Source organism: Paramormyrops kingsleyae, chromosome 8, assembly GCF_048594095.1.
Source record: "Paramormyrops kingsleyae isolate MSU_618 chromosome 8, PKINGS_0.4, whole genome shotgun sequence".
Lineage (NCBI taxonomy): Eukaryota > Metazoa > Chordata > Actinopteri > Osteoglossiformes > Mormyridae > Paramormyrops > Paramormyrops kingsleyae.
The window spans coordinates 6,528,401-6,542,857 of record NC_132804.1 but is presented as its reverse complement, the minus strand read 5'-3'; the positions used below and the strand labels follow the sequence as shown (position 1 = coordinate 6,542,857).

General features: G+C 41.8%; 1 protein-coding gene across 4 annotated transcripts in view; it reads left to right on the top strand.

Annotated features, from left to right (window-relative positions):
- Positions 1-14,457, top strand: part of LOC111855032 (immunoglobulin-like and fibronectin type III domain-containing protein 1) — a 23,816-nt gene extending 9,359 nt beyond the window's left edge. For 2 of the 4 annotated variants that reach the window (XM_072715067.1, XM_072715066.1), the window contains 14 exons: positions 2,354-2,473; positions 4,947-5,579; positions 6,134-6,258; positions 6,353-6,494; positions 6,732-7,025; positions 7,517-7,816; positions 7,901-8,080; positions 9,096-9,224; positions 9,775-10,083; positions 11,175-11,260; positions 11,570-11,762; positions 12,313-12,609; positions 12,843-13,169; positions 13,292-14,457. In XM_072715067.1, coding sequence (XP_072571168.1) covers positions 2,354-2,473; positions 4,947-5,579; positions 6,134-6,258; positions 6,353-6,494; positions 6,732-7,025; positions 7,517-7,816; positions 7,901-8,080; positions 9,096-9,224; positions 9,775-10,083; positions 11,175-11,260; positions 11,570-11,762; positions 12,313-12,609; positions 12,843-13,169; positions 13,292-13,296 — 3,140 coding nt within the window. In that variant the 3' untranslated portion in view covers positions 13,297-14,457. Of the gene's footprint in view, positions 1-2,332; positions 2,474-4,946; positions 5,580-6,133; positions 6,259-6,352; positions 6,495-6,731; positions 7,026-7,516; positions 7,817-7,900; positions 8,081-9,095; positions 9,225-9,774; positions 10,084-11,174; positions 11,261-11,569; positions 11,763-12,312; positions 12,610-12,842; positions 13,170-13,291 lie in introns of all 4 variants that reach the window. The other 2 variants (XM_072715065.1, XM_072715064.1) reach the window with 1 other exon arrangement.

The following is a 14,457-nucleotide window of genomic DNA, read 5'->3' as shown; positions in this document are numbered from 1 at the left end:
GAACGATATAGATTTGCTGTAAGATTTCTTGTGTGAGCCTGAATGCCAGATGTCAGAATGTCAGAGCTGGCAGCCCTGCAGCGGGTGCCTGTAATGGTGATGGCGTTAAGCCTTGAGCCCCCTGGTGGACGCCTGTGGTTAGGGAAGCTGTAAAGCTGAAGAAGGAGGCTTCAGGCCAGTACTTTCCCTGGGGGGTCCGTGACAGCTGAAAAGCTGCCATGGCAGGAGGGCCACCTGATATGGAGGACGAGAGCTGACAGACACAATGTTTGCATGACGTTGTGCTTCTGGCATAATACATAACCAGGGCCTCCAGGTTTAAGGTGGAGCAGGGATGAGAATCTGCACCTCGAAATCTACGGTGGGCTCTCAGAAAAGTGTAGATCGCTCCATTCAAGTTAGGGGGGGGGCGGTCTTCCTTTCATGAAGGATTTAAATGGCTTGAGATCTTCTTCACGAGTGATAGTAATAGGGCTGATTAGTTTGGCGCCTGCAGTTTTGAGGGTACTGAACAGGTCCCTGGTCAGATCCATACCTATTATGATGAGCTGTAGGCCTCACCCTCAGAAACAGGGTCCAGAGGAACCTTGAAATAGAATTGCTCCTTTGGATGGAGAGGAGCCAGCGGGGGTGGTTTGGGCATCTTATAAGGATGCAACTTGGTCAGTTCCCAAGGGAGTCGTTTCAGACATGTTCCACTCTGCAAAGGCTACACCCTGCACGTCTGCGAACAGCTATGCGAATCGTACAATACACAGTCAAAATATATGGATGTTTTGTATCATAGCCACTATTATTACTATTATTAATATGAATTAAATGTGTATTTTATTTATACAAATTATTTATCCATTCAAAACTTTATAGGTATTTATAATATAGTGTCTCCCTGGTTAATGTTCCAGACCAGTGTTTTCCAATCCGGTCCTCAGGGAACCACAGACGGTCCACAGTTTTGCTCCCTCCCAGCTCCTGGCAAACGTGGACTGTCTGCGGTTCCCCGAGGACCGAATTTGAAAATACTGGTCTAAGCTCACATCTCCAGGGTAGCTGAATCCGTGTCCCTGAATTGCCATTACTGAGCGTGTTCCCCCTGAGGGTTCCTGCCTTTCCTGCAGGGTTCCTGCAGAAAAATAAAATTCTTTACATTTACAGTAGGGTTATGATATTTTAACCATTATGGCAAATCCTTTGCTAACATGTTAAGTGCAATGTAATTTGAATTTACAAAACATGAAAGTCATGGGTTGACATACTTGGCAATAAAGCCGCAGAAATAGCATGACACACCACAATACCTTCTAGCCTACAAATATCAGAAGTTTCTCATACCTCGTTAATGCAATAGCTATTCATCGTACAAACAGGGTTTGACATTATGGAAGATATGGAAGATGAAATACAGTAGAACAGTCTAAGTATATAGAGTACTGTGCAAAAGTCTTAGGCAGTCAGAGAAAATTATGGTTAAATGATATTCATGTTAGTGTAAAACGGTGAGTGGGGGCAGCGAGTGGGGGCAGTGAGGGTGGGCAGTGAGGGTGGGCAGTTAGTGTGGGCAGTGAGGGTGGGCAGTTAGTGTGGGCAGTGAGGGTGGGTAGTGAGTGAGGGCAGTGAGGGTGGGTAGTGAGTGGGGGCAGTGAGGGTGGGCAGCGAGTGTGGGCAGTGAGTGGGGGCAGTGAGTGGGGGCAGTGGGTGGGGGCAGCAAGCGGCTCGGCAGCCTGAGTCTATGTCTGCAATCAGAAAATCACCCGTTGAAGCCCTAGTCTCAGCAGAACAATCACATGTCTATGGGCCCTTGAGCAAGGCCCTTACCCCCCAGCTCCAGGGGGGCTGCATGTTGGCTGACCTTGTGCTGTGACCCCCCAAGCTATGGAGAGCAAGATGGGGACAACATTCCAATGTACTTGTGCAAAAGGCAAATAAAACAAGTTAATTGTTTAACTACAGTATTATGCCTGTCAAAATGTGTTAGCTCAGCCATTTCAAAGCTAAAATCACTCCAGTGTTTGCAGCAACCATCCAATACACCCATATGTTTCTTGACTTGACCACTAACACACCTCAAATAGCTAAGCAATATCTCATTGAATTTTTTAAACTAATTAATTAATTTAATGAGCTGGTCATGACGTTTAACAAATACATGGAATGGCTGAGGTGCCCTGAGGAGAGGTTTGGGGACTGAAGCCGTGTTCATCTAGCCGTCCAAGAAGATATCAGTAACTTTTTGGAGAACAGAGGAAATCCTTACTAGTTTTTATTGTGTTACTCTTAATTTGCATATGTTCTAATGGGGGATTAATTGTGATGGGGGAATTTGTGTTTTAAGGTCAACTAAACTTTTCATCAGGCATCAAAAGAACATCAACAGTCCCTGGGGTGATGTTCACTCAATACATGGAAGAGCTTCTGGAAGGGAAGAGTACACCGGACTTCAGCCGTAAACCCATCCCTTTAATCGTCCAGGAAGGTATGGCCCCCACCACTGGTACCACGTCCTTGCGAATCATACACCTACCACTTGATTGGAGAGTATTTTTGATAATATGTATACACTGGATGAGACTTCTAAGAGTATGTCATATGCAACCATAAAATATTATTCCAAAAAATACTATTCCAACTGAATTAAGTGAAATATGCTTAAAGTTTTAAAATAGTTCAAATGTCATCTGGGGACTTCTCAGAGCCACTTACAGTACAAACGTCATTAAGAGTGAGCTAGAGCACAACATGCAGCGCAGAAGCTATTTCAATAAGCAGCTAATTGTCTATGACCATGCATGTTATTGAGTAATTATTAATCACACCAATGGCTATACATGCATAACCGTAAGGCCATCCTCAGAGCAGAACCAAATTTGAGTAAATCGGTTGGCTAATTAATACAAACAAAATGCATGGTCCTTGGCCTTGGTGTGCTTTTGAAATGTGGGTTTGTTTAATAAACAATGCCCATGAGGTTAATAGACTAAAAACAGTCCAAGGTGACAGAAAACACTGGGAAAATAAATGCTATCTTGTTATTTGTAATCATAAATGGTATCAAAAAGGCTTAAAGAGCGTTTAACAGTGAATGCCCAAACATTCACCCATATCTCACCTCAAAAACACAGTACCAGGTAATATCCTGAGTAAGATAAGGATCTGATTGATATTTACACTCCAGTGAAGTGATTTACTAACCTCAACAGAGCAGGTGATCGCTGTCGTAAACCATGGAGCGCAGAGAGACGCCGCATATCGTCAGGGATCGCTTTTCCGACAGGCTATTAAATGAAGCACATAATTTATGATTATGACAGCTAACTAGCCTCGCCACCCCGACCTGGATATGCGGTTAGAATATGGATGGATGTATCTGAGGATGGATGGATTGACAAGTCCCTGTGTTCAGACATCGTGCCATATTTGGAATTGGAGAACGACGAGAAACTTCTTGGCGGGTGAAAGAGCTCCACAGACACAGACATCTGACCCAGCGGCGTGAAATAACTGATTAAAAGGACCTTTCAAATATTTTTAAAGGCAGCGTTTTTATGAACCTTTTGTAATTACTGATATTACTACATTCACTTTCTGCTGAAATAGGATGTCATATGTCATGTCATCGGACTGCTAATCACATGTAAACAGACAAAAAGGTCACAAATGCATAATGGACTTTATAGTTAAGAAATGACTTGTTACTCACATTAATCCAGACGATGAATCTAAAGGCAGTGAAAATCATTTTCACATAAATTAGTATCAGTTGTTGTTTTCTTAATCATGTATTGACAACCAGGCTACATTTGTTATCCCAAAAAGAGGTAAACTGACTGCCTTCAAATTCAACTTCAATTGTGATTGCAAGTAGGTAGGCTATTACGATACTACGACAGTCCAGAGGAAAACAAAACAAAAAAAATCAAACTTAAACTAAACTACAGAACCTTGGAGCTTTTTAACTCGACCAACTCGGACATCGAGTTGGTCGGTTGATTTTTTTTCAGCTTGTACCTAGACTGAAAACTCAGAACCCGACAAAACAAAACAGCCCTGCTCAAACTTGTACGGATCGAGACGCGTAATCCTATAGATTTCTGTGCACGAAAGAAAGTGAAGTCTTTGTGTTTTCTTGGACAACATGTAACCGGAGTTTGTCTCCCTGTGGACAAAATGCAACACTTACTTGATTTCGTTATTAAATAATGCTTTTTGCGGCATACAATATATTTTATGCACGAAAACGAGCGCTTGACCCATGGCGCCCCATACAAAGATGGCAATAATTTCATTGCATGACATTCCAATGTGAAAATAAAACATGATTAGCTGAATTCTGTCCACTGTATGATTTTGCATTTATCTAAAGTACTTAGAGACGCATGCAAATTTATAGTACATGGTGCACAGTTTTAAACATATTTAACCTGTTCCCACAAGATTAAAAAAAAATCACCTTATTGCACACCAGGGTATCAAATTATTTCTCCATATTATACAGTAATCGTGGCCCCTAAGAAAGTGAGCAGTGACAACAACAAACCATAGAGGAAAGCAGTGAGAGTAACGCAATGCATTAGTAATGCAGTATTAATGTATCTGATTCCTATGCTTTATAAATGCAACAGAACTATTTTTTTAACAAACACTTAAAAAATAAAAGTATACATTTATATATACTCTGAACAGCAAATACCACTATCTGGGACTGTTTTGCTTACTAAAAATTTTGTATGGTGAAAGTTGTTCACCGAAAATCTTATTTGAACTTTATTATTAGAGCCGTCATAATAAAAAAGTTTGTAAGCTTATAACCTCACAGTCGAGTTAAGTTTTTGTTTCTTGGCATCACATTTAAGGGCTGTGATACTGATATATTTCAAGAACAAATTAACTTAAACCTTCACGCAAAGTGTAACAAAATACTCTTCTCCTTTGTGTTTGCTTTGCTTCAGCTGATATAGATGCCAGTTCTGGAAAGAAGACTGAGAGGAAAGGCAGATGGGTTGCTGAGAGCGGAATGGACTTAGAGAAAATCCCAAGTGAACAGCAAGAAAAACTGATAAGGGACATGGAAGAGATGAAGGATATGGCTGAAAAGGCCCAACTGGAATGGGAGGAAGGATTTGGTGCTAGTCCGGGTGGGGCTGGAATGAGTGGTGAAGTTGGTGGTATAATTGTTGCAGTAGGTGGTGCTGGTGGAATCAAAGGGGGGAAAGGGGGGAAAGGAGGTAAAGGTGGAGCTGGAAAGGCTGGTGGAGCAGGTGGAGGGGCTGGTGGAGCAGGTGGGGCCGGTGATGCTGGCGGGGCTGGTGGAGCAGGTGGGGCCGGTGATGCTGGTGGGGCTGGTGGAGCAGGTGGGGCCGGTGATGCTGGTGGGGCTGGTGGAGCAGGTGGGGCCGGTGATGCTGGTGGGGCTGGTGATGCTGGTGGAGCAGGTGGGGCTGGTGATGCTGGTGGAGCAGGTGGGGCTGGAGGAGGTGATGGGGGTGATGCAGGAAAGGAAACTCCTGGAGAGGGCTCCGGAGAAGGTGGGGCTGGAGATGACCAAGAAAAGAAGAAAAGCAAAGAACCGGAGAAACCTGTAGGTAAGATGATGGCTGTAGAGAGTCTTCACATTACCAGAGGCTGCATTCCTCAGACTCCTAGAATTTCTGTGCTATTATGCCGATGTAAACTCCAGCACTGGCCTCCAAAATTCATCTTATTTACTGATATAGGAACAATTTCAGATGTTGGAGGAATAGATGACAATAGTAATATTTTCAAAGGTAAACTCAACTCAAATGAACATACAAAGAGGCAGAAATTTCTAGAACTCAATCTCATGCTTAAGATGACGGAGCAGAATAAAGTGCGAGAATATCGGGTGGATCAGCGTGTTTCATCATCACAATTGTACAGACCGAGTACGTCCACGCATATGGTTCCAAATACTGCCTCTGAATACTGCCTTCTTCTTTCATATTTGTGCTTCATTCATCTATAAATGGCAGTTGGTTCACAGAATAAAAAATGCGACGTGAAAATGGCGCGTAAAATATACATTTCGGATACTCTGGGTAGGTAATTTAAGTTGAATGTACTAACAAATAGCAAACAGTGACGGGGTTGTTACTAACAGTGGTGACGTCCCCCACAGTACCTGAACTTCATATCACCACTGGCCTGGAGGATGTGCGAGCCATCCTGGGAGAATCAGCACAAATGGTCTGCAAAGTGAACCTTGAGGCCTGCAACGGAATCTGGTACAAAGACGGAAAAGAGGTACAGTATGGGGTCAAGGAATCCGGTGCATTCTCTGTATAGTGTGAGCGAAGCTTAAGTGCTGCAATTTCCATGTCTTTGTGCCGCCGGCCAGATCACTTCCTCGGCAGAGATGAAAATTTCTAAGGACGGCACTTCCCACGTGCTGAAAATGAAGAAGGTCACGGAAGAATTAGGTGGAAAGTATCGCTTTGAGGCTGAAGGGCGGAAAACGGAGGCCACGCTTATCGTGGAAGGTCTGAACAAGTCCCCTTTGGAAAAATTTCCATATTTATCCTTAAAAAGTTTTGTTTCAAAAATGTAATATGACTTTGATCCAAATATCAATATCATTTAACTAGTTTTCAATGAAAAGACATATAGGGTAAGACAGTATCTTCAAAAGTGGGTGATAGATCCTGGAGGCCTATATCCTGTTGTACTAGTTGTTATTAACCTTACACCAGCTTAGCCTTTTCCCCCTTGTGGTTTAGACCCACCCAAGTTTGACAAGAAAGAACTGGCTACGTTCACCACGCCGGTCACCGTGAAAACCGGCCAACATGCTACGTTCAAGGTCCCTTTCACGGGCCGTGAGCCATTTAAAATTAAGTGGTACAAGGAGGGAGAAGAGCTGAGCAATGACGTCAACGTCAAGATCGAGATGGCCCCTGGGCACTCCCGGCTGCTCCTCAGCAAGCTGCACCGCAAAGACACTGGGGAAATCAAGATAAAGGTCAAGAACGAGTGTGGTGTCGTAGAAGCCTACAGCAAACTCACTGTCCTTGGTAAGTAGACATGCTTCCTCCTGAGTGTACACCAAAATAAAAAAGCACACTGCACCAACAACGGAGCAGGTTGTTTAACAAGTTTTCTTCATGATTCCAATATATTTTTTGTGTTATGTAACAACCACATAACTCCTAATAATATTCCTAAAGTAATTTTCATAACACTTTACTTAAAGCTCTCATCTATAATACGGTATAGACGTCTTCATAATGCATTATAATGCACAGTACGTGGTATCAAGAGGACATTATAGATGAGAGCTTCATAAAGCATTCATAATGCGTGATGAACATGGCTATGATGTGCTATGCCTTTTTATAAATACGTGTAGACATGTTTATGATGCTTAATGAATGCATTATAATTCTCACAGACATGGCATTCATAGAAAGTATTACTGTAATTTCTTCAAACACAGTAGTGATACATACACCACACCCTATTTTGCAGATATATAGTGATATATACACCACGCCCTGTTTTGCAGATAAACCTACTCCACCACAAGGACCTCTGGAGGTTCTCGAAAGTTCTGCCAAAGGCATTGAGATCAAGTGGAGACCCCCAAAGGACGATGGCGGCTGTCCAATTATCAATTACAACCTGGAGCGTCAGCAGTTGGGACGCAACACCTGGAAGAAAATTGGAAACGTCCCGGCCAATCCCCCAGTGTACAAGGACAATGACGTGGACCATGGCAGGAAATACTGCTACCGCATCAGAGCGATATCATCAGAGGGTACCAGTGACGATTATGAGACAGAGGATGTCCAGGCAGGCACCAAGGGTGAGTTAAATTCGGGGGAAGCAGACAAGCTATATAAAGCAAGCAAATATGTGAAAATAATTTCTAAATATATGTATATTTTAGCATATCCTGGTCCACCTGTAACACCCAAGGTGGTCAGCGCTTTTAAGGACTGCATCAATCTGACCTGGGCCCCCCCTACCAACACTGGTGGAAGCAGCATTTTGGGTTACAACCTGGAGAAACGCAAGAAGGGCAGCAACCTGTGGATCCAGGTTAACCCGGAAGGAGAGCCAATTCAAGGTGCGGCTTTCACTTTGACTTGACACAGTTACCGTTTGGCTTGCTTTGTTATTACGTGTCGATGTTTTTTATGAACATCACTGCACTGTCATACGTAAGCAGAGAAATGCACAAGTGGTTAAGATGCTGTCCTCTTGTACAAATCTTATCTGGAATCATGTAGGACATACTGATCTGTAGAACTTGGCAAACCCATCGCGGATGGACGAGGCAGCTTTGCTCAAATGGGGGCACCCTTAAAAGGACCGAACACAACCATCAAGACTCGATTCACCTACACCCCTGACACAGTCTGCCCACTGTGCTGACTCTCCCCACATGCCACATACAACACATAATATTAAACACTACAAAATATGCACTAATTATACACAACTATTTACATTATTTACATGGCTGGCACCTGCTCAGCATGCCGCACTGGCCGATGGGCACCCCTAGTTTATTCCCATCTATGGAATACCGAGTAGTGATGATGATGTCAGGCTGGGACAGGTCATGTGACTAATACCACATGCTCATTTGGTTCACCAATGCCCTGTTCTTTTTCAGTGCTCCATTATTTTCTCCCACCCCCAATACATGCACCCAAAACCTGCTTTTTTGTCACACGCCAACCTGTTTTGTTTTCTTGCCCAAGTTTGTTTGTCTGTTTTTGTTTTCTTGCCAAAATATGTCTGAATTTGGTTACCATCCCCCTTACGCCACATCAATAGTAGCCCTGTTCATTCTACTGCCTAGAGGAACTGGTCATACATAAAAATATATATATAGTGCTAATTGTGGTTAATGTCCATCTTTGACAGATGGTTGAGCATGTCATTTATTAATATTTTAATTTTACACAGGAAATGTATACATTCACAAGTCTGAAAGGATGATTAGACATACTTTTTAATTTAATCTGAGTACAGATATACTGTGTAAGTTCTCATTAGTGCAGTAAGCCATGTGAAGTTAAATTAAAATGATGGCTATTGCATAACCAATGCTACCTGTCCATTTTTACCCTCAGCAAGAAAGTATGCAGTGACAGACGTAGTCATAGGGATTGCGTATGAATTCCGGATATCAGCAGTCAATGTTTCTGGGTCAGGTGAACCAAGTACCCCAACTGAGTGGGTGATTGCAAGAGATCCCAAGAGTAAGTCACGCATCGATAAAAATGGAACAACTGTATTTACTCATTGCACAATAAATTTGAAACATTTTTTGTTATGAAATAAAGAAACTGAAAGGATGGAAGTATGACAATATTTGGTAACACAATGCATCTTCATAATGCATTCATTATGCATTCATAGAACATTCATAAGCAGCATGCAAGTACACCTTAACATCTTAACATCCCTTAACAGCTTTAATACACATTAATAACAAACATTACATGATTATACTGTACAATTATAATGTTTGTTATTATTATATAATGTTTGTTATTAATGTATATTACAGCTGTTAAGGGATGTTAGGATGTTAAGGTATACATACATGATGTTTATGAATTTTATGAATATTTAATGAATACATTATGAAGGTATACTGAATGTTTTATGAATGTAATATAAAAGCATTATGAAGGTGCAGTTAATGTAAAGCGTTACCCAATATTTTAAGAGTTTAGTACAGCGAGACCTTATACCAAGCACTCATTCTGTGACAAAACAGTCTCTAACACTGCGATGTTCGTCCAGAGCCCCCAGGGAAAGTTGTTGATCTGAAGGTGATCGACTCGACATACAACAGTCTGTCCCTTGCCTGGACTAAACCCAAGGTGGAAGCCAGGATGTATGACGAGGCCAAGGGCTACTTTGTGGAGATCAGGCCCGCGGAGAGCATGGAGTGGGCTCGCTGTAACCCCAATCCCATCACCACGGTCACGTTCACCGTGAAGGGCATGAAGTCCATGGCCATGTACTGGGTGAGGGTGATGGCCATGAACGAGGGGGGGTTGGGAGAGCCCCAAGAACTGGACAACTACATCCTGGCCATGCCCCCACCCGGTGAGTGAAAAGTGTACATGGTAACATCGTTTGATGTATGAATATCAGTATTGTATAATGATTTTAATTGATTTTGCAAATTTCAATATAATCTGTACTTTGCAGAGAGACAGAGTCGCAATCATTTCACACGTCCCTTTTGCGGAGAAGCTGCATAGATGGGAGACAGAATCCGCTGCTGCCCACAGCCTGCCTCTAGCTGATAATCAGGGTGGCAGAAGTGGCATGCGGTGTTATTTTGGTTTAAAAACGAACAATTAGTGAATTTGGCAGAGGGGACAGTCCATATGCAACGATGCTACAAGGGGACAAGACATCTATCTAGGCGAAGCAGCAGTCTCACCCGGATTTATATACTGCAGTGTTTCCTAATCCAGTCCTCAAGGACTCGCAGACATTCCATGGTTTTGCTTCGTTTTAGCTTCCGGGAAACAAAACATGGACTGTCTGGGAGTCCCCAGGGACCGGGTTGGGAAACACTGACATAAGCAGTTTACAGATCATCACGTGCATGACGACAGATATAAGAAACATGACAGTGATGTCATTCAGTGGTTATTACGTTTCATGTTTCTGCTTATCTGTCATGCTTAGCTACGCCCTCACAAGGGATCATTCATATTTTTTTCCCCATAAAAGAACAGTAGACCAGGCTAAATGACAGAGGCTTTGCTACAGCTGAAGCAAAATGAATTTACAAAAAATCTACATGTAAAATGGATTTTAATTAATCTTGTGCGTATTTCACTGATAATGTTAAAACATATATATTGTAGGTTTTGCTGTTGGTTTACTTCATAAACAGATATGTTTATTTCAAAGCAATGTAATATTTAAATGGGAATGTTGTACAGTACTGATTTGGTATTTATATCGAGGTACTGAAGCTGGTATAAAGCTGGTATCACAGTTAAAATGTTTCTAATTTTAGTGCATTGTAGATTTAGCCTGGTTATTCCATAGCTGCTTTAGTAATGGCCAGTATCATTCTCAGGTATCATTTTAGCTGGAGCCTGAGCTTTTCAATGGGGTTAATTAAAATATGCAAAACCCAAATGGAAGCGTCCCAAACTGAAAAATCTGTTTTCCAGTGAGGCCACGATTCACAGATTCCAAACTGAAAAGCTTCTGGATTGTCCGAGCAGGGAATTCTGCACGGATCAACATTTCTTTTGAGGTAAGAGTGAAAAACCAACATCTAGATATAGATCAACATATATTCACTATAGATGTGCCATTCCACCACAGGCCACACACACATACTCTTAATATTTAAGCTAAATCCACCTATTTTGCATTACCTCATACCCAATATACAGCCATGATGACTTAAGTTGGATATTTTAACCTGAAGAGTCAATAAACCTGTCATCAATGCTTTAAAACTTTATAAAATGATATAATACCACTATATTAGCTTTGTTTTTGAAATTCCTTTTTCGCCATTGGTTATCGCCCCTCATTTGTGGTTGGATGTGCTGTACAGGCTTCTCCATGGCCCGAGGTAACTTGGCTGAAGGATGGCTTTCCCATTTCCAAACGGGTGACGGTGACCAACGCAGAGGGGGCTTCCCAGCTCCTCATCCCCTCCTCAGAGCGCTCCGACAGTGGAGTGTACGCCATCATAGTCAAGAATCTGGTCGGCCAGGAAACCTTCAGCGTAGAGATCAGAGTTACAGGTAATGCCAACACCTTGTGCGATCTTTGAGTCATAAAAAAGGCATGTTTTACATACAAAGTATCGCTGAGAGCTGTTCTCTGATTCAGCTGAGATTGCAAGTCAGTAGACTACTCAATGATTTCAAAATGACAGAATGATGACTTTTGTATTTGACACAGTATCATAAACATCCATCCATCCATCAGTCATCTATAGCTTATCCAACATCCATCCATCCATCCATCTATAGCTTATCCAGTAAAGGGCTGCACTGATGCAGGAATCTATCCCAGGAACCATTGGGTACGATGCAAGGGACAGTCTGGACAGGATGCCAGTCCATCCCAGGGCACAAACTCAAGCACACAATCACAGACTACGGACAATGTAGAAACACACTTCACCTCTTTTGGGTGAAGCCATTGCAAACACAGGGAAACAATGCAAACCACATGCACACAAAGAGTTCAAACCTCATCTTTGCTGATATGAGACCCCAGTTCTACATCCAGATACACTGTGCTGTCCTCATAATTTTTCAACATTGCTGCTTCTATATGTATCTCCAGATGAACCAAAGCCACCTGGTCCTGTGGAACTAGAAGAAAACGTCCCCAGCACAGTGACCTTGTCCTGGGAACCTTCTCCGGATGAGAAGCGCGATGACCGGCTGCACTACGTGGTGAACCAGCGAGACTCCATCAAGCGGACCTGGCACACGGTGGGCGACCGGATCTTCAACAACAAGTTCACCGCCTGCAACATTCTGCCCGGGAGAGAGTACCACTTCCGCGTGTACGCCAAGAACGACATGGGGATGTCCGACCCAGTCGAATCAACAGCTTGGGAGATCTACCGGAAGAAAGGTGCATGAATGAGTCTACTTTGTTATGGATACTGTCCATTCCAATTATAAGACACTCTGAATCACCTTGTGAAAGACATTCAGAAGTTGAACTGTTGAGAAGTTCTAATATTTTGTTGGACAATACTGCGCTAAATGAATACCATTATTTATGTACAAAATATACATGAAGTATAAAAATACATTAGAACTGGAGCTAAATATTCCTTCTTATGTTTTCCTTCATTCCCCCAGAAAAGTTTACCATTAATATCCCAGAGTCTAAACAATGTAACTTAGAGAAGGCGCCCAAGTTCCTGGTGCCGCTGAAGATGCACTCGGCTCCCCAGGGCTACGAATGCTACATGAGCTGCGCGGTGAGGGGTAACCCGGTACCTCGGGTCATCTGGTACCGCGACAACGTGAGCATCAACAGCAACGCCAACTATTACATCACCAACACCTGCGGCGTCTGCTCCATGCTGATCATCAGGGTCGAGTCCAAGGACACTGGGGAGTTCAAGGTCATCGCGGATAATAAACTGGGCCGGGCCGAGAGCTCCACCATCCTCAATGTTAGAGGTAAGGATGGTGACCATGTTCTAAAGATCTCATGACACAACCGCAATTCGAATGTCTACATTTTTTATTTGGTAATATAAAGAATGGAAAACTGTTTGCTAACGGTAATTTCTTTCTTTCAGAATGAAGCAGGGGAAGGTCAGGCTGATGAAGCCATCACATTGGTCTTATCTTCTAGAATTCCTCTCACGTTTTATTAAAATTTACTTTAAAATTGCTAATGTGTGATTATAAATGTGACCCAATTTATTTTTAGGTGTCCACTAAAATGCCTGTTGACAAGTGTTCAGCATGTCTTCTCTGTGAAACTGTGCGAAGCCTCTACCCACTAAACTTTAATTAAAAATTCTGCCCATTGTACTATTGCTGAGGCATTAGCACTAAGTGAGAAAGGTGATAGCATCCCAATATTCTCAGTATCAAAAAAGGCTCACACCGGCCCAACAACAGTGGGCAACATAAATGAAAATGGGCATAATCAAAAAAATTTAAATACATTAAAAGCATTATACTACCTAGAATCATATACACTATAACTAATGGCATGCATGTCTGAAAGATTTTTTTGGGTGTATTGGACCTAACAAAGATGCATGCAAGTTTTTGACAACAGATATATGGACTAAGAAGCTCAGTGAAAATATGATTTCTTCTACACTGTTGACTAATAAATTAACATATTGATATGAAACAGTCTTTGTGATTTAAAAATGGATATGCAGTGTAATGCTGACAGGTGTTCTTGTGTTTACAAAGAAAGCAACTGATAATTGTTTTGGCAATTTTGTGCTATTCAAAATGTACATTTTTCTTTATGTGCCAGTCATTGAACACTGAAACATATTAATTTTAAAAAGGACTTTTGATTGTCAAGTATGTGTTAAGCGCAACTGCTTTGCACAAATAAATATAAATGCATGTGATACTGAACAGTAATGCATGGAATGTAAGCGTTGTTATATAAATGTTGTTTAAATCAAGACGACCAATTTAAAGAACATTTATATGATGACATTTCTTTTCACAATTGTCAACATCTGTCAAAGAAATTTATTGTCAACAACATTTATTTCCACAATTGTCACAAAAATATTTGTGGTATCAAAGACAACTCTGTCCATGTTTAGTTTTATACATTATACTATGCTTTATTACATTATACTATGCTTTATTACATTATACTATGCTTTATTACATTACAGTATACTGAAAAAGCATGCGATGTTACCTGCTATGATTTTAAATCGTGGAGTCTTATTAAATGTTGCACAATACTTTTTTCAATGCA